General features: G+C 42.1%; 2 protein-coding genes across 2 annotated transcripts; one reads left to right on the top strand and one right to left on the bottom strand.

Annotated features, from left to right (window-relative positions):
- Positions 1–1,030: 1,030 nt before the first annotated feature.
- LOC127592183 (probable polypeptide N-acetylgalactosaminyltransferase 8) lies at positions 1,031–11,019 on the top strand. The gene is made up of 11 exons (XM_052053137.1): positions 1,031–1,233; positions 2,299–2,557; positions 3,885–4,051; positions 4,171–4,354; positions 5,939–6,136; positions 7,540–7,654; positions 7,743–7,928; positions 8,421–8,558; positions 9,534–9,629; positions 9,880–10,047; positions 10,152–11,019. The coding sequence occupies exons 1-11, from the start codon at positions 1,041–1,043 to the stop codon at positions 10,296–10,298; spliced, it is 1,851 nt and encodes a 616-aa protein (XP_051909097.1). The 5' UTR covers positions 1,031–1,040; the 3' UTR covers positions 10,299–11,019.
- elp1 (elongator acetyltransferase complex subunit 1) lies at positions 10,762–27,584 on the bottom strand. Its single transcript, XM_052051985.1, has 36 exons — positions 27,470–27,584; positions 26,819–26,995; positions 25,739–25,891; positions 25,597–25,678; positions 25,398–25,478; positions 24,686–24,771; positions 24,188–24,378; positions 23,529–23,652; positions 23,343–23,436; positions 23,038–23,268; positions 22,795–22,965; positions 21,176–21,254; positions 20,948–21,106; positions 20,758–20,864; positions 20,239–20,342; positions 19,754–19,807; positions 19,568–19,673; positions 18,990–19,105; positions 18,841–18,914; positions 18,536–18,614; positions 18,360–18,439; positions 18,130–18,273; positions 17,711–17,796; positions 17,422–17,570; positions 17,086–17,209; positions 16,213–16,310; positions 15,949–16,150; positions 15,176–15,237; positions 15,032–15,094; positions 13,883–13,943; positions 13,686–13,805; positions 13,508–13,607; positions 12,265–12,392; positions 12,021–12,172; positions 11,161–11,239; positions 10,762–10,880 (listed from the first exon to the last, which is right to left on the bottom strand). Exons 2-36 carry the CDS (start codon positions 26,966–26,968, stop codon positions 10,819–10,821), a joined length of 3,951 nt encoding a protein of 1,316 aa, XP_051907945.1. The 5' UTR covers positions 26,969–26,995; positions 27,470–27,584; the 3' UTR covers positions 10,762–10,818.
- Between the last annotated feature and the right edge of the window lie 212 nt (positions 27,585–27,796).

The following is a 27,796-nucleotide window of genomic DNA, read 5'->3' as shown; positions in this document are numbered from 1 at the left end:
CAATCTTTTTTTTTATTTTACTTAATCTTTTCGCCACTAGTCCTTTTTTTTGACAGGAGTGCATCGCAGATTTTATTTATTCATTTATTTATTTTTGGGAGAGAGGAGTTCCGAATAGGGCACCGATTGCAGAGGGGTGGAATAGAATGTTATGTCCTATGCATCTACAAGTCTGGATCACCTGGTCAGACCTGGAGGGGGAACCCCCCCCAACTAAAAAAAACGTAAAAAACACATATTTGGTATTGTTCCGGGGGCCCAGGAAAATGCAGAGGTGGGGCACATTCGGCCCGCGGGCCGTAGTTTGGGGTGCGCCGGTTTAAATAATTTAAATTAATCTCCACAGTTAACACTAACTGATAAATATAAAAAGAAATACTTGTCAACATATTTCTCCCTTCTCTGGTATCAAGTTTTTTTTTAATACAGAAAGACAAGTGAAATCAGATGAGTAAAATTTGAAAAAAGCACAGATCAAAACAAACTTGAAATAAACATGTTTGATTTTGTTTTTTATTTTATGTTTTTATGTAACTTTCATTCAGCCAAAACGTTTTGCTTTCCTTCACTCGTATTTATAAGCATTAAACTGATCAACAAATGAGGCATGCACCCCAAAACAAAAAACTCATCATAAAAACACAAGTCGAAATAACTTCTTTGTACCGTAACATAAGATTGTACGTAATCAAACTGGATCAATGCTTTCATTGAAATGTGCTGCCGCGGGGTGGGGGACTTGTAACATGTCATACTCTTCGATTTTGAGTCTTTCTATTTACAAATGTCAGAACGCACCGCTGATCGCAAGCGTGGCAATGACAAATCCCGAGCCCGTTGGTTGGGTCCAGTAAATTGAGCTTCCGCTGTAAATGAAAGCAAGAACATTTCAGCTTGATCTGTACTGAACATGTATAGGGCCGTACTCGGCCTACCTAAACTGACTGGATGGGAAAAGGAGGAGGGTTAAGAAGGGCACGGAATAAAACGCCAAAGATCACTCCCTCCTCCCCTCTGTTGTTTTGCCAGGTGCTGTTGACATGAGGCCCAAAGGGCTCAAAGGTGTCCTGCTGTTCGCCTTCGTGGCTTCCAGTCTCTTGTACCTGGCCACCATTTGGAGGGATGTGCAAAGCCACTCGGACAGGCTACACAGAGTCATCTACAACGACTCCGTCCAGGGGCGGGGGATATTCGAGAGGTTGGAAAAGATGGAAACTAAGATCGAGAGGATGCGTGAGTCCTTTTTTTTTTTTTTTTTTTTGGATGTTGTTGTGGGGGTTCATTTTTCCATCCAATAAAGCCATGCATGTGCTATATCCAAACCAACCGCTTGTCCTAACTGGTGCAAAGAGGGGATCGAACTTTTTCCGTTGCTGGTCCCATTTTACATGCCTCCCCCCCTATAATTTTTTGGCTGAAATATATGAATTTCCCTGTATTAATTGTTTCATTAATTGTTTTGTAATTAAATATAAATTAATCATAAAACCAAAGCATTACTTTTAATGTATGTTTTTATTGTATGTGTGTTGAGTTCATTTCACATCCCACCATAAAATTTGTGTTTTTTTTGTTTTATTTTCTTCACCAATCTTATTAAATGATTAGCTTATTGTTTTATTGTATAAATTAATGCAATTGATAGATAAAAATGTTTGACACACACACACACACACACAATACCTAGATAGATGTAAAATGTATGCACGTACTGTATTTGAGAATCTAGTGCAACACTCAATTTGATTTACTGTAACTGAAGTTACACTCAAACTACTTTTCAAACACAATGTAACTTTTTTTACTATCAAGAATTATAAAAACTTCATTCGGCAATGGTTTGAGGGGTATGGTTTTTTTAGGTGCCGTAGTATGTTTAACTTGATTGCGCCAAACACAGCTAGTTACATTGGATCATCTGTCCAAAATTGCATCTATCGTAGGAAATTTTGTAATGTAAACCCCGTGATAAACAAGGAACTACTGTACTCAAACTTTTAATGTATTTTTTCTCTCTCATGTCACCAAAGTTAAATTACAAAAATAAATAAACACAAGTGTGTGTGTGTGTGTGTGTGTGTGCGTGTGACATGGTTGTTCTTGTAACACATCTGCTAATAGATAAAGGACAGCCTTCTTGTGGATCAACAGGTAGAACAGTTGTAAAAATATATGATAGTCCAAATTTTAAAAAGTGTGGACAGACGCATACCAAACAGGTTATGAAGTCGATACGTGGACTTTGACCTGGATTTCAATGAAATGGAATAACCAATGAAACGATTTTCCATACTACAGTCAAAGCGGTAAACAAGCTGCAGCCAGCTACAGTGTTGTCGAAAGCTGAGAACAAGGCAGAAAAGGAGGACAAGAAGGAGAATAAGATGGTGGTGAGGAAGCTGTTCCCCAACTCGGCCCTGTTCAAGAAGTGGGGCGAGGGTTTGAGCGAGGAGGAGCAGAAGGAAGCCGAGGACTTGTTCGCAAAGTATGGCTATAACGCCTTCCTCAGCGACAGGCTGCCGCTCAACAGGGAGATTCCCGACACGCGGCACCCCAGGTAAGCTGTAACATAAACCCATGCGCTCCCGCACAAACACAGCCGGAGATTGCTGGAACACACCACAGGACTCTTTCTCGTAGGCTTACTGCAGGGGTGGCCAACCAGTCAGAGACGAAGAGCCACTTTTTTACCGTTACTGCAAAGAGCCACATCATACCCTTCCTCGCACACGTGCGTGTGAACACACACACACACACACACACTTTTTTGGCCAAAGATCAACTTTTGAAGCGACCAACTTCGCACGTGTCCGTGCAAGCATACACGCACACAAACACACACACGCGCACTCGCACTCACGCGGGTGCCCACAAGTGCACTGCGCACATATGCACGCACACCACGATGAGCAACAGTCGGAACGGGCCGAAAATGAAAGAAAGCTCAAGATACAAACAAAAAAATACCCCCCCCCCCCCCACGCATTTCCTCCTCCCAACCCTCGCGATCGACTTGGGACCAGTTCGCTGGCTCTCGGTCGATTGTGATCGACGTATTGGTCACCCCGGCCTTAAAATCAGAAGTAATTCGCTGACTAGCTTAGCACTTAGCGCCGTTGTTTGCGCATGAGCGGTGATGCAGGCATCTGATTGGTTGCCGATATGTCAATCAAATAACGGGATTGATGATGGGCTGACAGAGCACGTTCTGTGAAGTTGGCACCTTGTTTGAATGGCATCGCCGCTGCCGACGACGCTTGTCGTGTGAGAGAGCGGGAGCCGCATTGAACCAGCCAAAGAACCGCATGCGACTCGCGAGTCGCGGGTTGGCCACCCCTGGCTTACTGTCTGCTTTAAAGCAAAATGATTATTAGTAATCATTTTAGTAATTAGTAATCATTAGCTATCTAATTACTAGCTAATTATGGTAGTTTGCTAAAAACTAGTCTCATGAGGCGGAAGCCGTGTACCATCAACACTGGATAGTGGGGACGGGATTGCTGCTGATCTTGATCTGGGACTGGGGATCTGGGAATTCACCCGAACACCTTGAACTTTGAATGAAAAGACTCGACTCAACTAAGGAACAGATCGTCTTTTGCTGATCAGCAAAGGAGGCGAAGTTCCTCGAAGGCAACACAAGTCGCGTCTCCTCTCAGATCGAAACCCGACCTTCGCACCCCCGCTGACCACTTCTTATTCACACGATATGCCAAATACACGTATCAGAAAAACATTCCTCCTTATTTGCATGTCGCGCTATCCCAGCCCAGCCCACCGATATGCCCCTCAGTGGACATGCTTATCATGATCTATCATAATGCAGCATTTTGAATGACATGAATTATCATCACATGTGTTTCATGTTTTTTCTTCAAAAACAGATGCATACAGAAAAAGTATCCTGCTGATCTCCCCAGCCTGAGCGTGGTGTTGATTTACCTGAATGAAGCACTTTCCATTATCAAACGGGCTATCCGCAGCATCATAGACAAGACCCCCGCCAGCCTGCTCAGAGAGATAATACTGGTGGATGACCACAGCACAAACGGTACAGGAACTAAAAGAGGGCTGTCCAAATGTCTTTTTCTTGCAAAGGTTGCATATCAATTTGACATTCTTCACCTTCAATTTATTGAAACACATTTGAACCAACCCATCTGTTGACAGAGGACCTGAAGGAGAAGCTGGACGACTACATTGGGGTCATCCACGAGGAGCGGGCGGGTCTGCTGAAGCGGGTGGTGCACAAGGAGCAGCTCGGCCTCACCCAGGCCAGACTGTCCGGATGGAAGATAGCCACCGGTGACGTGGTGGCCATCTTGGACGCCCATATTGAAGTCCACGTGCAGTGGTTGGTGTCGTCTTGCCATTTCCATGCTTCTGGAGTTCAGAGTTCGCAAATGTACTTGTACTCTGTAATTAAGTAAAAGTATAGTTACTTGGGTTAAAAAAATACTGTGATCAAAGCGATGATTTAATTCCTTTACTTTCAGCTTTTCCCATCAGGGTACATCTTGGAGGTTTTTTCTTCGTGTTATCAAATAGATATTTGAACACAACCGGTGAAGCATCACATAGGAGGATAATGTCATAAGACTGTACTCATCGAAAGGCTGGGCGATTGTAAGATTGCCACATTCGTAGATTCATGTTGGTGATACATTTCAGATTGTTCATGGCGATCAACTGTGAAAGGCGAAAATGTGCGTGACAACAGCCACTCAATATTGACCTTCTACTTTTGTTTTTTGTTTGCAAGTTGAAAAAGTTAACAGAAAGTAATACTGTATATTGTAGTAAGACAATAACAATAAGCAATGACTGAATGTGCAGCCACGACATGACTTTATCCTCTGAAGATGAGGATATTGCTACAAGAAAAGTTATGCACAATGGCAAATTAAGCTGATGTACAACGTGGTCGGTGTCCTCAAAAACAGGCAACACAACAAACCTGTGTAATTCTTTTGAATAATTTTTAATTATTATGAAGAAAGCATGAAAATGCGAACGGAGTTTGCACCGCCTACATATGAGGCATGGGCAGTGTAGCCGCTACCAACTAGTGTACTGCCACCAGTAGTGGAATCGCTTCATCGTTTGTACCTGCACATTTGCAAGTGGCATTGATGTTAACACCATGTGTAGAATCATAACTCCGATTTTCTATACATTTTAAGGCATTTTCATTACTCTTGAGGGGGAAATTGATTATTTTGGGTCTTGCATATGTGGTAAAACACTCCAAGAGTGTAGTTCACATTTGTAGTACTGTTGAGTAAAACTTAAAAAAATAAAAAATTCTGTTTATCTTATTCATTTTACTTTAAAAATGTACTTCATGTGTTAATAAAACATGAAACTACCATCCAAATTATTTAATTTTCAATACAGATGCTATTAAGCTGGCTATTCAATATGAGCCATCATAATAATATTTGACCTCAGATGATATGAAAAAAAACTTTTTTGCGGGGAGGGGGTACATATCACCAAGCCCAACTCACAGATCTATATTTTTTAATCCTCTGTGAAGAATGATGAATCTTACTGTAGCTGACTGAGGAGCCGCATCCATCACGTATATATTTGCGTGTCTGTACTATGCCATACGTTTTTGTTCATTGGATGTAGGTGATTTCGGCATGTCACACACACTACTCTGTTAACGACAGTGTGCACTAGGGGTGCATTTATTTAACCGATGTATCGATGTGTCTGCCGTGCGATCCAGCTACATTGGTTGAGCCTATTTTCATTTTTCTCTCCTGTACGTCATCCCTGGTCGTCGCCGGGGATTTACGTCAAGCACACGACATGTATGAAAACAGATCAACATAGATGGTGGCGGCGAAAAAGAGTTTGTTTAAGACAAAGCAATGCATTTGTTCGCCTGGAAACATTTCCCACCACTGACATCCGCTTGTGCGCTCAGGGCAGAGCCGCTGCTGGCACGCATCAAGGAGGACCGCACGGTTATCTTGACGCCCGTCTTCGATCGGGTCAATTATGACGACTTGACAGTGACCCACTATGTACCGGCGGCTGACGCCTTTGACTGGGCTCTCTGGTGCATGTACGAGTCCTTCAGGCCCGAGTGGTACGAGCTCAAGGACGAGTCGCTGCCTGCCAAGTGAGTCGCACGTTTGAGTTTCGGCCTCATACACTGATATGATTATGAAAGCAGCAGGCAAAATAAGCTATAATTTTCAAAATGATGTCATAAATTTGAATTTACAGTTAAATGAAGAAAAACACTTTCATGAAAAAGTTTGCACATCCGCCTCACAGTGCAGAGGTGTGGGGTTCTGGCTCTGGTTTTCTCTGGGTACTACGACTGGGTACTCCCACCCACATTCCCCAAAAACGTGCATTGGCAGGCTAACGGAACACTCAAGTTGTACCAATCGCCGGGCACCATCTATGTGTGCCTGGCGATTGGCTGGCAACCAGTTCAGGGTGTCCCCACGTCTACGCTCCTCGTGAGGATAAGCGGATTTATAAAATGAAGGGAGGGATGCATTTCATAAAATTCTTATTTAAAGTAAAATTATGTTTAAAAATACTGAGCATGGATAACACTCAAATTTATAGTATAATTAAAATAAAATCAATTGAAAATATTTATAAAATTCTATTTTATAAATAAATAGGGGGGAATAATGTAAGACAGTGGTCACCAACATGGTGCCCGCGGGCACCAGGTAGCCCGTGAAGACCACTTGAGTAGCCCGCCAGTGCCTGGACATTGTGATTTGCTAGTAGAAATTATGATTTAAAAATGCAAACATTGGCAGTACTGTGAGACATTTCGAAACACGATCAAAGTCTGACAATTTAAATCATCAAGTATTAAAAATAACACATCCTCATATTATTGAAGGTATTTTGGACAAATATGTTATTTCAGACGTGTATCAATTTGGTAGCCCTTCACACAATCGGTACACATGAAGTTGCTCTCACCCTCAAAAATGTTGGTGACACCTGATGTAAGACATCAAAATCTGTGGCTGCCAAACTGTGAGCATGCAGCGGTGTGCTCCATTGATAAAAATTGAATAATGTTCAAATTTAATGGAAAATTAAGACATAAACATTCAAGCATAAACCAGACTTTTAATAAATTCAAAGTGTAGTTAACATAGATCTAGAACTATATTAACTATTATAGGAAATAAATTAAATATAAAATTCGACTATTAAATGAATAAATATTTCAAAAATGTTATTCAATTATAGTTAAAAATGAAACATGTTTTAGGAAAATCTAAATATCTGTCAATTTAATTTTTAAATTGAGTAAGTTCAAAGAAAAAAAAGGACAAATATTCTTAAAATTAACACATTTTCATTATAAATTAATTTTATAGTGGTTCTTACTAGAAATTCACACTTTTTTAATGCAACAAGGTACATTTGTGAGGAAAGTTCTAATTGATGCAATATGCACACAGACAAGTTACTCCTAGCCTGACCAGTGGCAATTTGGAACAAAGCTGAGCACTTTTTGGGGGATGTTCTTGCCCACAAAAGGAGCCCGTCCATCATGGGGATATTTGTGGCCGACCGCAAGTTCTTTGGCGAGATCGGGAGCCTGGATGGAGGAATGAAAATATATGGCGGGGAGAATGTGGAGTTGGGCATCCGGGTAAGACTCCGGTGCGGTTCACGCACTAAACAAAGGCGGAAGGTTTGCTCAGCGTGATCCGGCAGGTCGGCTGTGTTTGAGCCTGCAGGTGTGGCTGTGCGGCGGCAGCGTGGAGGTCATCCCCTGCTCCAAGATTGCCCACATCGAGCGCGCCAGCAAGCCCTACCTGCCCGACCTCAGCATCACCATGAAGCGAAATGCACTGCGTGTGGCCGAGGTGTGGATGGATGAGTACAAGTACAACGTCAACATCGCCTGGAACCTTCCCTTGCAGGTTGGTTGTCAGAAACCAATTCCAGAGGAACTCGTAATCCCATAAATGTTCCATGGGAATTGTAGCGGTGCTTTGAAAATAGTGGAATTCTTTTTATTTCTGTAATTAATGTGTGTTTTTATAAAGCATAATATGAGGTGCCATTTTTTCTTGGCTGGAACGGATCAATCGTATTTGCATTCATTTCATTGGTGAAAGATGATATAATAGTGTTCTGAATATTTAGGGTGGTCATGGAACTAACCAAACTTGTATCTCAAGTCATGACATGTGCCCATGTGTCATGTGTCATGTGTCATGAGAATGTCTGAATATGACAAAACAAAACTTGATGTTGCCTTATTGCCAAATTTATGCATTGAAACTTCACAGACATTTTCTGGAAATGTGCCCCACAAAAATGTATGCCAACGAAACTCAATAATCAATTACCGGTAAATGAAAATAGAGAATAGCCAGCACGTGGTCATTTTGTCCATGTTTCTCCCTCAGAATCATGGCGTGGACATGGGCGACGTGTCAGAACGGAAGGCGCTTAGGGAACGGCTCAAGTGCAAGCCCTTCAAGTGGTACCTGGATAATGTTTACCCCATGCTGGATCCTCTTAAAGACCTAGTGGCCTACGGAGCGGTGAGCACAAGCAATTGTTGTTGTTTTGCCTGTGGGAGTCTGGGATCAGTCAATTAGCGGACTAGTTGACAAGTTGAGTTTTCTACTCTGCATCGACATTGAGTGGTTAAAATCAACTACGGTAATTGGTATTCTGTTTTCCAATTGGCCAATTGGAAATTTGACGTTTGTTTTTATTGGTGGACGACTGGTTCGCGCATCCGTCTCACAGTGTAGGTGTTCGATGTGCAGGGTTCGGTTCTGGTTCCGGTCTTCCTGTGGGGAGTTTGCATGTTCTCCCAGTGCCTGTGTGGGTTTTCTCCGGGTACTCTGGTTTCCTCCCACATCCCCAAAACATGGATGGAACACTCTAAAATTGTCCCTCGATGTGGGTGCGACCGGGGATGGTTGTTCGTCTATGTGTGCCCTTCGATTGGCTGACAACCAGTTCCTGGTGTACCCCGCCCACTGACAGCCAGGGTAGGCTCCAGCACGCCCCGCGACCCTTGTGAGGATAAGCAGATTTGTTCGGTGTACGTGCGTGAGGCAAAACCGTGAGTGAAAAATATGTAATTCCGATTTAAGTGTTGTCAAATGTCACTTGAGGTAGATATTGGCACAACGACTGCCCAGTAAATGATAAGTCACTGTAACATGTTTGGCACCATTCTCAATTGCTGCATAGTAATGATTTGTGAGCTTGCACAATAACTATAATCAGAAATGCAATACGTTTTATTAGAAAGGTAAAGATTAATCGTTACCGTAATAAATGGCAATAAGTAGCTTTAACCTCCAATGCATTACTGGCTTCATGGCATCCAACTATTTTACACTCTGAGGAAACACAAATAGCTAACTAAGGATAAACCACGTCCTGTATTAGCAATAGCTAAAACCAGTGGAATGATCACAATGACTATACTCCCGCAAGGGGGCGCAAATACTCCATATGAACGGCAGCGTTATCCGTATTGGCTCCACTCCTCTCTGCAGTTAATAAACCAGTTGAAGCCGGATCTGTGCATCGACCAGGGTCCAGTTCCGGGTAGCACACCCATCCTCTACTCGTGCCACTACTTTGCCCCACAGGTATGAGCCCACGCTCGATAGAAGGCCCTCTGTGCATTAAACCAATATCCTTGAAGTCCAATTTAAGGTACATGTACCCTACTTGTATGCTGTTTATTCTCACTAGTAGGGACAATGGATTACAAAACGATTCTCTGAATTCTAGAAAGGCTCTTTAAGATCCTTGCTGAATGTTGTCCCCGCCCTCACCCAACCACACGAATTCCAGTGGGAAGCTTCCAAATTTGTAATTTCACACTGTTTGCCACAGCGCTGCTACTACCGCACTAACGGGCAGCTCTATGTGGGTGGCATCAAATCCCACACGTACAACAGCAACCGCTGCCTGGTGGACCCCGGCAGTGGCGTCTACCCAGCCCTCTACGAGTGCAAGACAGCCAAGCAGAAGAAGTTCAACATGTTTTGGGACTTCAAGCAGGTGGGTAGTAGCAGGGAGAAGAGGATATCTCCCGGTTCGGAGCAAAACCATAATAAACAACTTTTAATTTAAAATTTAAAAAAAAACAACTGACCATTTTTTAGGGGTCATCGATCCTGAACCGCGACACAAAGCGATGTTTGGAGATCGCCCAGGGTGAAGACAGCTACTATCAGCTCATTGTGCAGCACTGCACTGGTCAGATCTGGAACATTCAGAATTACATCACAGAGAGAGAGGCTCGAGTGTAACGAGGCAGCCGTACAACCAGCAAACCAGTTCGGTGGGCCTTTATTTAATTCGCACTACAGCCCCATAATGTGAGATATGTTGCACAAGATGAGTCACATGGCTCACGGACAAGTACAGATGGGCAAAAAGATTCCTCCAAAAACTCATTTGTGCAGCAGCTTGTTCAGGCAGCAAACCTGTTGTGTCTGAATCAAATTGAAGATTTAGCCACCAGCTACCTGTCTTCCTCACGCTTCTCCATGTGCGACTCCTTCCCCACTGTCTGAGAATCCCTTTGGCTAAGGAAGCCTTGGCTGAGCCCCAAGGAAGATGAAGTAGGACAAAGGCGGCCAGCTTGCAATCGCAGGGAAATGCAGCTGTCTGCTTAGGCCAAATCCATGTTGGGATGATGACCACTTGTTTTTTTTTTTGTACCACTTTGTAACTGGGTTCTGAATGAAGAAATACTGCCGCAAGTGAATCTCTTTTACATAATTTTTATTTTATTTTATATTACAAAAAAAAAAAAAAGGGTTGAGCTCAAAAGTCCAGATTCCACTCGACTCCGGTTCTCATGGTAGGCGGAGTAAAGATCTCGATATCTGGATGGAGACAAGATTCAAAGAATGTTTTGAAGGATATTCATTTCATGACAAAAATAAAAGCGTGAAAGACCAAAGACCCCCAAAAATGTTTCTTTAATGTAATGTGTATAAACCAATTAAGTTTGATGTTTAGAAATAGTGGAAAATTTTTATTTTTGCTATCAGGTGAAGTTAAATTAGTCTTAATCACACACACTCCTTGTGTGTGTGTGTGTGTGTGTGTGTGTGTAGTGCTTGTGTGGTAATTTGAACAAAATTGAAGCGCTGTCCTGCTGACCTTGTTGTGATGTTAGCGAAGCCTGCTGTTGCTGGAAGGAAGCCATGATGCTGTTGGCCGTTGAGTCGGGTCCCGTCAGCTGAAAAGCAGCAAACACACAAATGGAAACATTCAGAGATTTGTTTTCATTTGAAACAATGCAAGGCATTTATTGAGCCTGAAACTATTTATGCATCAACTATAAATTATATTTTTAGGCTCTTAATCCCCCTGAACCTGTAAAAGCTGCAATGTTTACACACTTCCATTGTTTTTGTTAATTGGAAAAAAAATGAACATTTCCATGAAATAAACTTCATAAATAGAAATAAAAAACCTTTTTAGTCATCTGTTCTTTACCAATTAAATTTTTTTCTTAATTAAAAAAATGCACATTGTAAGAGCAACTTTACAAAAATGTTTCCGGTAATTTAACAAAACCATGAGAAAGATCAGGTATTTTTAAATGGTAGTTATTCATCACAAAATAAAAATTATTTTTAAATGTAGTTAAACAATTACATTAATTATAAAATGAAAAAAAAATGTTTAACTACAAAATGTTAATGTTACTGTTTTCTACAATGATGCCTCACTACTGAAACTATATGTATATACACACCCATGATCAAGTATTACATAATTCCAATTTTAAGTCCAAATATTTAATAATTTGAAATATTGAAAATTAAAAAGTCATAATTTACCATTTTCACAAAAGAAATGAGAAACTGTGTGTCCTTGATGACCCACTACAAGTCTTATCGCTACAGGATGATTCTTATTTTGTATGTCTATTTCTGATGTAGACTGAACTATACATCTGAAAATGGATCATATTGCTATTTTGGTCATGAATGTGATGAAAGATAAGTGGTTACCGGTGCGTGGCTGCTGTGCGTGTCCTGAGGCCACACTTCCGGGATGGCCTCCTCCATGGCATGCAGCGCTTCTTGAAAGACGAGCCGCAGCTCATCGGCTTGCTTGTCGAAGCGGAAGAGCACGAGAGCCTTGAGCAGCGCCTGAATCTCCTCTGCAGAACACGATAATGCATCAAACCACAGAAACATGAATCCCCCACAATGGGCACAGTGCCTTCAAAAAGTTCAAGCGTACGGCGTTCACCTCTCATTTTGTCCACGCTGGTGATGATCTCTCCTAGGGCGTACATGAGCGCTTTTTCTTCCTTGGGATTTCCTTCCTTCAGACTCAGCTTCTTTCTCTCAGCCTTGCGGCGGTTTTTGGAAGACCTCCTAAAATATCACCTTATTTAACATTTAATGGCGCTTGGTTGCATATTTATACTCAAATATAATATTTCAGGCTAAAGAATCAAAGATGTATAGAGTGTGAATTATATTTTGGGGATTTTACTCCCCCAACATCAGTATCACACATATACATTGGCAATGGGCAACTGGCAGCCGAGCCCCGCACACACGCTCATTAATTTCTGAAAATATTGTTGACTGAAGCGAAGTAGCTTTAAGAACACCACTTGATGAAAGACATTGGTTACTACCACCTCTAACCCCAAGACTGTATTTGAGTATCAGACAAGAGAGCGGGTCCTGGCAAAAAGCAGTGCCAAGACCAAATTAGGTCATATTCTGGTAAAATAGGAAGCAGTTTCCCAAATTTAAATGCAAACATATCTGTCTTGTATGCTTAGAGACAATATGTGCCAATTTTATTTTGGTGGCGGTGCTACCTACATTCACCACTCATTATTCATGTATTTGCCGACTTTATGGTTTCTATACGCCCACTCAACTCAGGAACACACTTGTGTGCAAAGCTAAAACTTTTCATGTATTATTTTTTTTAATTAAAGGGACAGACTTGGACACCAATCAGCAGGGGTGTTAAACTCATTTTTGCCGCGGGCCACATTGAAGTTACGGTTTCCCTTGGAGGGTCGATATGACAGAATTTTGTGAAACCATATAAATATTTGATCACTACCACATATTACATACACAGTGCAGAACAATTTGATGGATAACTAGTTTTGGAATCAGAAGTCAAGAAGAATGACTTGTTTATTTTTTTTTACGTTAATGTAAGAAGGGTTTTGGCAACGAGAAAATGCTTGCAATATCCCCATGTTATTATGGATTACATATGACAATTACAAATTTTGGTTCAGACTTTAGCATCATGGAAGTTGACATACTTGGTTTGCTTTCGCGGGCCATATAAAATGATGTGGCAGGCCAGATGCGGCCCCCGGGCCTTGACTTTGACACCTGCGATCTATAGCATCTATATGCATTAACGGCCCTTTGTATACATCTCACCACATAGAAATGATTCATTTGACCAAGATGTCTAAAGGGTATTATCTTCGTGCATGTGTGTGTCTTACGAGGAGACACGCGAGTTGCTGTGCGAGTACTTGGACGCGCTCATGACGCTGCTGGCCTCGGAGTAAAGTTCAGCGTCCACGCAGTCAGGACCGTCCTCATCTGCCAGATGAGATGAGATGTTGGTTTGTTTCAACGCGGAGGTTACTTTGGCAACGTATCACCGTTCCGCATCCTCACCCAGCACGCCCATCCGCCGGGCTTTGTCCTCTTTCTGCTGCCGTACCAGCGCCAAGCGTGAGCGGTGGCGCAAGAAGGCGGCCGCCTGCGTCTCCACCAGGAAAGTCTGTGCTAAGGCAGCTGCGAGGCGGGGTGGAGGAGAGGGAAAATTTTACTCCAGAGAAAAAAGTTGCGCACAAAATGGCTTTTTAAACTACCTTCAACCAGGGCTGGTTTCAGGTCTGTCTCTGTGATGTCCGCTCTGTCGTACATGTGTATCTCAAGCATAGAAAAAAAATATTCCAATTAACTAACAGTAGGTGGAAACTAAAGCATGATTAACATATGTACTTTACATTTTGTACTTGTACAAATCAAGGCAATAAATGTGTGAAGCACTTGTCGGAAACGGGGCATATTCAGAAAAATATTCAGTAGGGCTCAAAGTACAGAGGACATCATGGGCCGGGATTAACGTTTCCAAAGTTGGTGGACTCTACGCAACACAGATGCGAGGCGAGAAGATATATGAGGTGAATTTGTTGCGTGACCATGCCCATATATCAAATGACTCATATCTGAAACTATCTATCCTGAAATAAATAGGAATTCTTATGAGTTCCTGCGTCAAAATAAAATAAAAACAGAGGAAAAATTGCACTTTACCATATTGGACATATAAAAACAGAGTAAGGACAAAAAGAAAAGAAAAGACTTAAACATTTTGTGCATCACAAATTATTTTACTGCTCCTTTGGTGTGCCTGCCTTGGCTACCTGGAGGCAGTATAATATAGTAATGCAGGCAAAGAGAAAACTAGTACAAACTTAGACTCTAAGTGACTTATTAACATGCTGTAATAATAGTCATAGAGTAAAAAAAAACGTCCTTAATGTGTTACTCCACCATTTGTGATGAAATAACTTTGTTTTTGTTTCTAAAATCGCAGCGATTGATGCTAACCGTGAATAGGTCAATAGTGTTTTCCTTTAAACCTGTATGCTAGCTTTAAGCAATCTGACTATTTTCGAGGCTTGTTTTAAATGCACAATGTGTAATTCGCAATTTATATTTTCTTATTTTGACAGTAAACTTCAACTGGGAGGAACAAAGTGGTTTAGAATACTACTTCACAGGTGCCAGAAATTGGTGGACTGAATGCAACAGATGTGAAGCAGCTGTCGAAAACAGTGCTTATTCAACGACATACATGAACAGTAAAGGGGAAAAAATTAGATGGGGAATGTTGTCCAATGTTCCTGGGCTGATTATTAATTAGCCCAAAGGACAACAAGAATAGCCTACGGGGCTGTTCTGTCAGTGCTATTATTGTGATCACATGGGTGCATTATTTTTTTCCAACCAACCAGTCGTAGCGCTTCCTCCCAGGCCGCACCGGAAATCAGCGTCGATATGGCCTCCTCACAGTCCTGCATGGTAAAAAACAAAAACAAATTAACTATTATTACCATTAATGATAACAAACAACTGTTTTTGTGTGAACAACTTACTTTGGCGTACTGGTCCAGCAACATGGCTGCTTCCGCATAGCGTCGCTGTCCGCTCAGCTTTCCTGAAGGCAAATAATTACCAAATAACAAAATAAACAGCAAAGACAATCAAGGCACACTTACAAACACAATTTTACCGTACGTAACAAAATTGATTCAATCTTATAATTTCTAATACATAATTTCTCCTGCAAAGTAGCAGTATCAAATATATATAGTATATATTTTAAATTATGTAGCAGTCTACCAGAAGGTAAATAGGGAAATTTTCCTGCTGATTTAGATCAGAAGGAGACCACACTTTGGCAAGATGTCTCTTTCATAGGTGCAAAAGAAAGCCCTGAGGTATATTTCTGGCTGAGCAGGAACCAGTGTCTGATTAAACACATCACTGTGTACATCATCTCTTATATCCCAAAGCTGAGGACACCGAGACACTACATTTATTAAGTCTTTCTTCATTGCAGTTACAGTACCTGTAAGTAAGTCACATCAAAAGATGCCAGTTGTGTGCTCACCAATTTCACAAGTTGAATGTGACTACTTGATTCTGAACACAACCCAGTTATAGGAGGGAGAGCACAGTTGTCCAACGTCCTTATCTTACCAGTATTTTCTTTTTTAATCTAGTTCCACAAGTTATACTGTAGGTCACAATGATCAGGAAAAAAACGTTTATCTTGAATGATCAAATTTTTGTATATCACCAAAGCCTTGCATATGAATATGGTGCCTCTGTGCTAAGCGGCAGAGCATTCAGTGGCCATGGTTACCTGCCAGTTCTCGGGCCAGCAGGGCAAGCCTGTCGTTGGACAGCGGGATCTGCTGCGCCACACAGACAGCGTTTCTCCAGCTGGCGCCGGTGGCGAAGGCCTGCAGGGCGCTGTCGAGCTCGCCACATCTCCACAGCAGCAGGCCAGCCTGTTCTGCCTGCTGCTGTTCTAGTAGGTGCTTGGCGTAGGCACGGCTCAGTGCCTTGGGGGAGGTCACGCATTTGTGATAGGAAGCTGAGCGGGAAGGTGGGGAATATGATGTACCTTGTAGTGAGCACCGTCGGCCGAGTACAGACGCAGAGCTTGGCTGTAAAGTTTCTGCTCCTTCACCAACTGTAAAACTTCTGGAAAATGCTCATCTCCTAAAACAAAACACACAATTACGGTAAGATATTGAGTTACATTATTTGCAAAATTGTACCAAATAGGGAAGTGATATGTCGGCCTGTCACGATAACAAATAAAAAATTAAAAAACATTTTTCCAGCGGATAACTTTTCCTTGAAATTAGCCAAACACAATACCATAATTTCTTTCTTTTTTGTTTGCTCATTATCTGTGAGATTTTTCTAATGCATACTAGGTACATTGGCTCAACATAGGTTGGTTTCTAAGTGATCCAATCAATACTCTCCTAATTTAAAGCTCAAGTTATAAAATGTTTTATATGATGCACATTAACATGTTTGTATAAAAATACAATACGGTCAAACCAGCTGTAATCTCTCAATGCACCAGAGACCTTGCACTGGAGCTATACAGACTACGCAGTGTGGTCTCGCTGTCGGTTCTGCCACTCTAAACCGGTATCTGGTGCCGGTTGGCAGTCTTTTGAAATTCCGGGTGGGGATCAAGATTGTTTTCAGAACTCGTAGTGCATAAACACACAATGTAAGTGTGCAAAAAGGGCTGTTAGCCAAATGATGGTTAGAATTAGCGATACTTGGTTATTATTGTCATCATCAGAAAAAAAATAAAATAAAATACAATACAATATAAAAATGCACGCATGCACAGGACATAAGAACCGAACTGGAACAGTCGTACTGAAGCGTTTTAGATCCAAGTAAAGTCAACCCGCTACTACCCACCTCTGTGTACAAGTGGCTTTCCGTTTGAGGCAAAATGAAGGCCTACCAGAGTTGCTGAGGTGCACTAGCGCCTTGCAGTAACGTCTCAGGTGTTTGTCAATCGTGTAGCGCTGGTAGTTGACCTCCAGGCTCTTCAGCATGTTTAAGAATGGGAGGTATTCTTTTGGGTCCTGTTGCACATACAACATCGGGGTTTTTCACTCATATAAAATCTGGCCGCCTTTGCCTCTAAAACCTCTCACTTCATTCATGACCATATGCTGCTTATCCTCTTCAGAGTTAAACTACTGAGCAAGCACCGAGGTAAACCACGGGCTGGTTGCCAGCCAATCGCAGAGCGCACACAGACAAGCAACCAATGACGCTCATACTTTTTTTGTACCTTCTGTGATTTCTCGGCGACCATAAGCACCAGGTCGAAGTCGTACGTGCCGAGTGAGTGTTCGTACAAATCGTTGACGTTGACGAGGAAGAGGAGGTACTTCAGTGCCTCCTCGGCATTCACGCCACCGTCTCCTTCAGGGGGGTTCACTGCAAACGCGTTGGCAAATTTTGTTTGTACTCAGAGCCATTTCGAACATTTGGCTTGGAAAAAAAAAATGCTGTGTGTTTAGTGCTCTTTGTGACAAACCAGAGAACAATATCAGAGTGTCCCAAAGTGTCTTGCTCACCTCGAAGCTCGTGGACTTTCTGCAGGGCAATCTCTAGCTCAGGAATTGACTTCTTCACGTGCGCCGTTAGGATGGAGAGACAGAACCTGAACCAATGGGAATCAAGCACCTTTTTGGAGTGTTATTTTATAGATATTTGTGGAAAATAACACAATGGCATATTAGAGGTGCCATGTCATGCGATTTATATATTACATATTTTTAAAATTAAATATTGAGAACATTTTCATTTTTTTTAAATTGCCCATTAATGAAAAAAGATTAAAATAATAAAATGTGGACGAAGAAAATACATAAATACATATGTATTTACAATTTTAAGTCTCCTGGGCAAACAAAACTGAAATTAAATAAGATATTTTCCCCCCTCGAACCATTTAATGTATTTTTATTCATTCCCACTGACGGTTGTCACTAACTTGTTGGGGTCTGTGTCCTCCATTGTTTTGCGAATAGCATCGCACACCACATCCACCTTCTTGCATCCAGAGGCGTGCGGTGACTGCTGGAGCTGCGGGCATCCTCCGGGGCGAGGATACATACTGCTCGTGGTGTCCTCCTCCCTGACGGCGCCATAGAAGATGCAAGATTAAAAAAAATGAAAGAACTCATAGCAGCCGGGGTCTTCACATAACAATGTTGGGCTGACCTGAGCTCTGTGAGGAACAGATTGATGTTGTTGATGGAGTTGACCTGCGTGAGGAACGTGTGTGTGTTCTCGAGGAAGACCTAATGCAAACAAAATGGGTGAGTGTCACCTCTTCCATATATATTACATCAAAATAATAATTCATGGCAATATCAATAATAGAGCTTTGCAAGTACCTTTGGGTTGTGGTCATAAATGAGGTTGAGGTTGATGCGCAGTTTCCTCATACACTCAAAAGCTTCCCTGAACCTCAAACTGGAAAACAAAAGATCAGTCACTGCATGAATCTTTATTTCCTGTACATCTCTCTCTCACACACACACACACACACACACACACACACACACACACACACACACACACACACACACACACACACACACACACACACACACACACACACGCACACACGCACACACACGCACACACACGAGTATTGAGCCTTGACAGACTTCTGCATTCTGCATTCTCCTCTACTTACTCATCCAGCCATTGCCTGAGCTGCGCCAGCACCAGAGCCCGATGGTGGACAGTCTCCAAATTCCCACGTGGCATCTGCACACACAAACGCACCACGATGAACATCTGCAGGTGATTGTGAGCGGCAGAGGATGGTCATTCGCGACTAACCTGTAAGACCACTCGCGTGTCTTGTGGCACCACTGTGACCACACGAGAACCCCGCTCCACCCGTCGTAGGGTCTCATCGTTCTGCCCGCCGTCCTGGGCCAAGGCTGCTTGCAGCGCTGTGGGGGTTTTCATTTCCCAAGTGCGTTTATTAGGACTCAGTGACATGACCTTAAAATAAAATGCCTTGTTTCCCCTATCAACGCCCCCACAACACACACACAAACCTGATTTCAGATTTTAAATTGACGTTATTCCCTTTAGATTTGGGAAAAATCAAACAATGACAATATTCAAAATACTTTTGTTGTTGTTTTTTTTCTACTGGAATTTGCTTTATTTCTTCTTGCATGGGTACATGAATTGTACAGTATACCCTCATAATCTCTCCTTCACTGCAAAGCAATGTTCCCTCTAATTTTCCCTGCATTTGAGCATTCACCCAAACTCCTTGGGTTACACAGATCATTTTAAGCATGATTAAGTCTCAATATAAACTGTAAAAATATGGACCCACATTGTCCACTCATAAATCATGGAAAATGTCATTGAATTAAAAAAGTCTTGTGGTAGTCTTGTACCTTTAACGCTGAGCTTGCTCAGTTGGAGGCAGCGGCATGTGTGCGAGTGCGTGGTGACCACCAGGAAGTCGTCACAGACGATGAAGGACGACACGTTGGAGGCGAGCTGAAGGTAGAAATGACGAAGACAAGTTGAACGGGGGACATGTTGCCAGTGTCAGCTAGCTTGCCAAAATGGCCACCTACTTCCATGTCAGCTGCGTACAGGTGAGATCTGTCTGTCAGGCCCAGGACACACTCCTGAATTAAAGTTAGTGTTGGTTTTAAATCACAACAAGTCAGTGGTACCTCAATTTACAAGTTTAATTTAATCCACGACCATGTTCGGAAGGCATTTTACTCATACATCATATGTTAATTTATTCATATATCAAATCAATTTTCCGATTGAAATGACTCACGATGATTCATCTATTCCAGATGGTCCCTGCCACTTCAAAAAAATAAATAAATAAACAAACAACCAACCCCCCCCCCCCACAAAACACTTTGTTTGAAAATAGAGGGGGAAAAAAACACCTTACTCAAGGTGGATCTAAAGCTTGCACGTAACTCAAATTTTGGCTTGAAAAAAAAAAAACAACAACAAAAAACATCAACAAGAAAGAGTCTGGGCACTTGCACAGTAAATCAAGGCACCAATGAATCTGTACTATTCAGTTTGGATTTACCTGGCCATCCACGCTGCAGAGAGCCATCTGAGTGCAGGGCACGGGGAAGTTAACGCTGCACCCACTGGAGTCGCGCCAATCCTCTAATGAAGGATCAGCACAATCTACACAAAAATATTACTTTTAGATGATGCACTGTGGATTATTAGTGGGTATTTTGTTTATTTCTATTGTGCAAAACCTGCAATTACCTGCAATAAGTGGTGGGAGGCCAATCACATTAATCACATGATGTACAATATGCTTGCTCATGTGACTGACTGTCTCATGATGTTGGAGCTGTAGATTTTTTTTCCTAGTTTTTCTGTGTATTTCTATTGTGCGAGGTGGCAGTTAACATGAATGACTGGCAAAGAGCAATAACGTTACAATAATTTTATGCCACGTATACATTGCACGTGTATGACCAATTGTACCGGGCCATGGTCCCCCTGTCCCATGTGTGCAGATCAGTGAGTACAGACAAGTGTGGAGTCAGCTCAAGCATGGAACTGTCTCGTGTGAGTGTTGTCGACTGACCCCAGAGGAACTTCCTGATGCGGCCGTCTTCTAGCTGTAGGGCCACCAAACGCGTGCTACAACAGTGGACAACGTTGGTCACAACACCATCCACTTCCAGCCGACATCTGCAGTGGTTAAAAAGGGGGGAAAAACCCTGAATAATTCAACCTGTCATCACTGCTGCAGCAGGGTTCGTTTCATTCAGTACCTGACAGAGAGTGTATTAGCTTCTGTGTCCTGGCTGGGACGCAGCAGTATTAGGGCAGAGGACATGGGCACCAAACCCTTGCTGACAGCCACAAAGAGATTGTCCTTTAGCCACAGCAAATGTCGCAGAAACAGGGGCGCCTCTTGGTGAATGGCCGTGCTACAAAAAGAACAAGTAACCCTTTTAAGAGTACTGCATTTACAAATTCATAACTGACAGTTTTGTTACCTGAAAGTTCTCTTGAAGACCAGGGGACGAATCATAGTTCTAAATTCATTTGGAACTTTATCAGGTTCTCCTCCAGAATCTGCCAAATTAAAAGGGGCAAATGATAAGTTTCATGCATAGACAGACACATTTGTGGCAGATTCCACAATGCTTTTTGCTTGTAACTTTTAACTACACAATGTGTAGTTAAATGCCTTTTAACTACACATTCAAGCATTTCTAAGATTTAACAGATATGCGGCTGTTAGTTCCACAAGGCTTTGCTTTAAACTGGAGTCACCAGTATTCACCTTTGAAGTCAAATTCAAGCAAGTTTAAGAATAATGTTCGAGCTTATCTACTGCTGTCGTAAATTACCTATTAATGAAGTATTGGCAAAGTTCCAAAAGGTTTTTGTGGTAGGTCTACCATTTACCTCAGCTGTAATAAATGACATATTCATTTGTGGTGGAGTTCCTCTCGGTCCACCATTATTTAATAAGGGTTAACATCAAATTCAATGTGTAATATTTTTAGTTTAACCAAAAAATAAATAAATAAAACGAAAAGTGTTTGCAAAACAATGCTAATTTAAGTTCCACTTGATGTTTTACTTGTCTCCCACGATTGTGTTACAACTACAACTATCATTGTTATTAAGTCGTTTAAGATATTTAAGCATAAGAACTAGAGCTGTCAAACAATTAAAATATTTAATCTAATTAAAAATGCAATTGTCATAATTATCTCAAATGAACTAAAAAAATAATCGTGATTACTCACATATTTTTTATCGTTTCTGAATTTCCTTTTACATTTTTTGTCCTATTTTTCCCCATTTTAATGCTCTCATCAACTTGGAATCATGTATCAGTTTTCTATGCCATTCTGAAAGAGGGGGGTTTGACTCCTCCTAACACAGTCGGGCTATGTTGATTATGTTGGTACTTCTTGCGCGGAAGTCTCTCTACGGTTTTTGTGTCTACCTCATTTCGGATGACTACACTTGGTTCGATGACAACACTGGAGACGTTTTATTTTCGCTAGGTCGCTACCACTGCACCGCTGAACTTTCGTTGTCATGTCACCGCCTCTGCGCACCGTCACTGTCAGACGAACACAGAGAAGCTCCACCCTCTCTATTTATATGGACACCGAACGCTGTAACCTTCCACACAAAATAGTTCCAAACAAGTAACAATCGCGTCAGTGGCATACATCGTATACCTGTATGATACACAGAGAGAGAAGAATAGGTAACTTTGATCTTGTCAGTGGAGCAATCTGGCAACTTTTTAAAAGTAAACTTTCCATTCATAAACTCTTTAAGTATCCGTTTTCGGTGTCTCGCGCTGCCATGGCTGGTAAAACAGACATGGGCGTGGACTTCTGCAGCGCGCTAGTTCCTTTTGTTCTGGTGTATTTATAGAGCAACGTAACATCCGCTTGTGACGTGTGACGCGTTAATCTCGCGAGAAAAAATTTAATCCCGTTAAAATTCATTTAAATTAATGCCAATAAAAACGCGCTAAACTGACAGCTCTAATAAGAACGCATTTTGAATGTAATCAGGAAGGTGTGATGTTAATTAAGTATAAGGATTGGAACACTATTAAACGCAATATGCTTTGGAGACCCACCTTGGTCGTAGATGGTTATGTTTCCATTTGCGGTAAGTGCCGCCAGCTGATTGGTCCTCTGAGGCTGGCAGAGGAAGGTTACCTGATTGACAGGTGAGCTGAGCTGGAGCTCAAACGAACACATGGGTGGAGGAACAATGCTATGTCTGAAGGTGGTCACCAGAATCTTGTCTGGAGGGAAGTGATTTATAAAATTTTCATCATTTTAACCAACAGCATTACTCCGATCTAATTGGTCATTACCTCCGTCAATCACAGCGACGTTGGCGTGGTCCGAGGCATCCGTGCCCGGGCTCCTCTCTGTCGTCCAGCCCCAGTCGTAGGCCAGGTAGATCCAATTGCGGGTGGCCATGTGCAGCCGCAGGGCCCGCTCAGGGTCCCAGCACATGCACTCCGGAGCATGGCTTGGGTCTGTGCCGAAATCCAGGCTCTGCTTCAGGTACCAGTGGTAGTTTGCCACCGTCCACAACTGCACTACAGGCAGACGATACAGGACGATGTTCATGTATGCAGTGTGTAGGAGACACTCACAAGTAGACTGAACTCACCACAAGTGTTGACGCGTCCGTCCTCGCCCGCTGTTAAATCCTCCAACCAGATGGCCAGGACTGTGGAGTCATTGTTCCACAGAAGCTCCTTCACCTTAAAGAGGAGGGTGGGGCGGGGGTGGGAGGGTCACATCAATCTTTTGCCCAAAAAGCATAGGATAGCGGGCTATAGAAGCATGAACATGCCTTGGCCTGGTCTTTTCTGAGAGGCACGGTGAATTCTCCATGCAGCAGACCATTCTTCTCCAGAAAGACCACGCTGTGCTTGTTTGGATGGCGCTGAGTGCTTGCCATCAGGCTTCCGGAGGGTCTGAAACATGTTTGTTTGTGTGTTTTTTGTTTGTTTTTGTTTTTAATAACTCTTGAGAAAAGCAATTGCATTAATCATGTGACACATCAGGCACATGGGGCATATTTCGAGGCATTTTGTTTACAGTTCAGGGTGTACGCTGGTTGCCTAAAAGACAGGTGGGATAAGCTGCAGCATGCCCGTTACCCTCGGATCAGAAAATGGATGGATGGATATGCTGTGAGTCAAACTGCAAATGGCAACAAATATGTGAGGTATCCCTTGAACTTTTAACCTAATTACACAACACAACATTGATTTTCCTAATTGTCAGTGTATGCTGAACTACACCGAAAATCATGATAACAAAAGTCGAGATACGGACCAAACCATGAATTTTGTGAACTATTCAGCTTCTTTTGTTAGAATTATTCTTTTTCAAGTATGAATCGGGCACTTACACTAACCAAAACTTGCGAGACTTTAGGTTTTGAGTTGGCTAATGTCAAGACATCTTGCGCAAATAACATCAACTTTTAATCAACAAACTTCTTACTTCCAGGACAGAGGGTGCTCCAGGCCATCAATGGGCTCACTGGTGGCCTGCAGGACACATTCTCTGTTCCACACCCGGACCTTGCGGGCTCCCGTATTGGGGCAAACGGCACTGACGGCAAAAAGCTGTCCGTCCCCTCGCCATGTCACCCGAGGCCGGCGATCGTCCCACTGTGCCGCCGGCTTGAAGTCCTGCAAGCGCGTTTGGTAATAACTAAAGTATTTACATGGCATCTGGAAAGTATTCACAACGTTTCACTTTTTCCACAATTTGTTCACATCAACCAATGGAATGATTTCCCTTAAAATTCTATGATGCGGGACTTTTTAAAAACTGAAAATGGATTAAAATTTGAAATTACCGGTAAATGTACACAAGTATAAACAGAAATTCAAGCAGAAGCGGTCCAAAAATTCATACGTTTGATGGATTCAAGAATAGCAAAGCTGCTATGAACACACACACACAGATACACAGAAAAAAAACACACACACAAACCTGGGCCTTCCTCTGCGCAGCCTGTTTGCCTTCTGAGCCGTGGAACTGTGTCTCTTTCTTGCCCCAGCCCACTGTGATGAACTTCCCTGTCAAGTCAAGTCAACTGTATTTATAGAGCCCTTTCAAACAGCCATCACTGCATACAAAGTGCTGTACATGGAGCAATTTAACATGCACAATAAACAGTAAGACAAATCGGTAATAAAGGCGGTAGAAAGCACCAAACAGTAAAACCAAGAACAAAACTAAGTCATGCAGAGTCGAGTGCCAAAGAATACAAGTGAGTTTTGAGGAGGGTTTTGAAGATGGGCAGCGAGGAGGCTTGCCGAATGTTCAGTGGGAGGTCATTCCAGAGAGAGGGACCAGCAACAGAAAAGGCCTCTGAGCCTCAGTTTAGTTCTTGGAACTTCTAATAATGTCTGGTCCACAGACCTGAGGCGCCGGGCAGGTGTGTAGGGGCGGATGAGCTCAGAGAGGTAAGGTGGAGCGAGATTATTCAGAGATTTGAAAACAAATAAGAGGATCTTGAAAATAACTCTAAAATGTATGGGGAGCCAATGAAGGGATGCCAGAGTAGGAGTTATGTGCTCCCTCTTACGAGGGAGTCTTACGTCAAGAAGACGACTATGTTAATCAACAGTATTTATGACTACATTTTTCAACAGTATTTATGACTACATTTTTCATAAATTAAAAACATGACTCACTGTACCTTCACCAAAGTCATCCTGGTGAATTGCAAACTCGGTAATGGGCTCAAAGTTTTTGGTCATCATGATGATGGTTTCCTGACCTACAAGAAACATGAATCACTGATACTTTTTCCTGTTTTTGGTATGTTTTTTTTTTAAGTACAGTTCCTCGATATAGCAGGGGAACGCTGTATTCATTTAATTAATTTCTCAGCTGACCTGTCGTGAGAATGACGAGCTCTTCATCAGGACTCCAGCTCATGGAGGTCAGCCCACTGTCTACACTGCCGACGCACTCCAACTGTTATGAGTAGACAAGTAATTGGTTTGACACAGAATCACACTGTCCTGTGCAACGTACCTGGCTGGTGTTGAAGACAAAGACGATGACATCTCCGCCAGCCGTGGCCAAACATGCTGACTCAAGCTCCGCCAGGTCTTGCAGCCCGACCACGCAGCCGCTGCCGTCTGTTGGGAGGTAGCCGTCTGCCGTCAGCGAGGCCTCGCTTATCACCTACACCCAGAAAGGATTTCAAACAAACCCAAAAAAAAACGTGCGACAAGCATTTAAAAAAAAAAAAAAAAACCTACACAACTCGAGCAGGAACAAGCTCGTATCAGATGTGAACCTGCCAAGCCATGTCATTTGGAGCCTCATTTTATTATGTTAAAGACTGTTTTAATAAGGGACATTTCTCTAAGAACTAGTTTTCTTTACAGATAATGTAGAAATTATATTTATAACTATTACACCTATGTAAAGAGGGAAAACTGTTTCAAAGGGTATTTGGCTTCAGGAAATATCAGCAACATGAGCAAATCCCAGAGCGTTCATCATTTGGAGTTCAACACACACTGGAAGTAACAACGTGACAAGTAGATGCCATCTTTGTGGAATTTTATAAAAACATGGACTGAGCAATTCAAACGACTCTAAAATAACACATTCTCTCCCTAACATGCACGCACGTAGGTGCACACGCACAACTGATTTCTAAAGTACTTCACTTATTCTACTGCCCATACTTCTCACAAATACTGTTCCATTTGTGCTATTTGACTCATTCAGTACCAGCCCAAAAAAACCCTTTAAGTCTTGAAAAAAAGTAGGAAAAAAGAAAACCTAAGTACATGGGATTGAATGTGTGAAGTCTGAAAAGACATAAATAAGTCTTTGGGAGTGAATGAGTGAATACATCTTTATTTATATAGCGCTTTGTAACAAAGCATTTTATAGAACATTTAACATTTCATCGCATAGTGGAGTATTTTGGTCAAGTGACGCTTGAAACGTCGCTGTAATTTTGACATTATGACTTCCGTCTCCAAATTCCGGCAATGAGCTTATTGGTGGACATTTGTAACTGAAATTTGGAAGCAAATCGGGGATGTAGCAGATGAAATGAAAGGGTTCAGAAAATCTGCTGAGAACCTCCCTTACCTGTTCAGTTTGAGGGTTGAACTCTGCTATGGAATACTGGGAGGCGACCAGGAGCGTCTCGGTGTCGCTGCGGAGCGCCAAACACTGCGGCGACCCCAGGCATTGGAGCTCCGAACTCTGCAGGCTCTTCAGTAGCTTTAAGTTCCTCATTTCGGCTCAGGACACGACACCTGCACACTGGGAATCATGCAAATGTGATGCTCACTATGGAATGACAAAGTCAGGGAGGTGTTCATTTGACAATTTACACTCGATGGTCAAAGTTCCATTTTAATTCCCTCAATTCAAAATAATAAAATTATGATGATGAGTTGCAACGATTTTTTTTTCATTTTCGCCATTGCGTCTGTACAAAAATGGAACTCAGACCGCTAGCTTACATATGGTAGTTGACAATAACAAAACGACAATGGAGTCACTGACAAAACGCGAGTACCCCACAATATAGAGAAACTTGTTAGAAATAATATGTGAAATAAGAGACAAAGTGGTTTGAGGTATTCATTATTCAATTTTCGTCTACTAGTCACGCGTCTGTCCGAAGATGAATCTTTGAAGCTGACTGCCAAAGAACGAGAATTTTCCTTCTATAATGACAACCAAATAGATGCCAATGTACTTATGATACACAATAAAACCACTGATACTGACCGACTGGAGTAGTTTGTTGTGGTTCGCTGTAGTTGGAGCGCAACATCAGCAACTCACATGTGTGGATACCAAGCTTGTAACCTTTCACTCTACGTCAAAATATTTGACTTAGCTCCATATCGCCCCCTAAGGTCTCGGTGGACAGCGGAGAAAACCCGATCAAAAGATTACAAATCAAAATATACTATATATATTTATATATATATATATATTTGTATCAACATACACATCAGAATTTCAGACGTTTAATGAAATGTTTTATAATTCAATTATAAAACAATAAAATAGAAAACAAATTGAACTAAAGTACAGTACAGTACTTTCAGG

This window comes from Hippocampus zosterae, chromosome 1 (assembly GCF_025434085.1).
Source record: "Hippocampus zosterae strain Florida chromosome 1, ASM2543408v3, whole genome shotgun sequence".
Classification (NCBI taxonomy): domain Eukaryota; kingdom Metazoa; phylum Chordata; class Actinopteri; order Syngnathiformes; family Syngnathidae; genus Hippocampus; species Hippocampus zosterae.
This window is presented reverse-complemented; position numbering and strand designations above follow the sequence as displayed.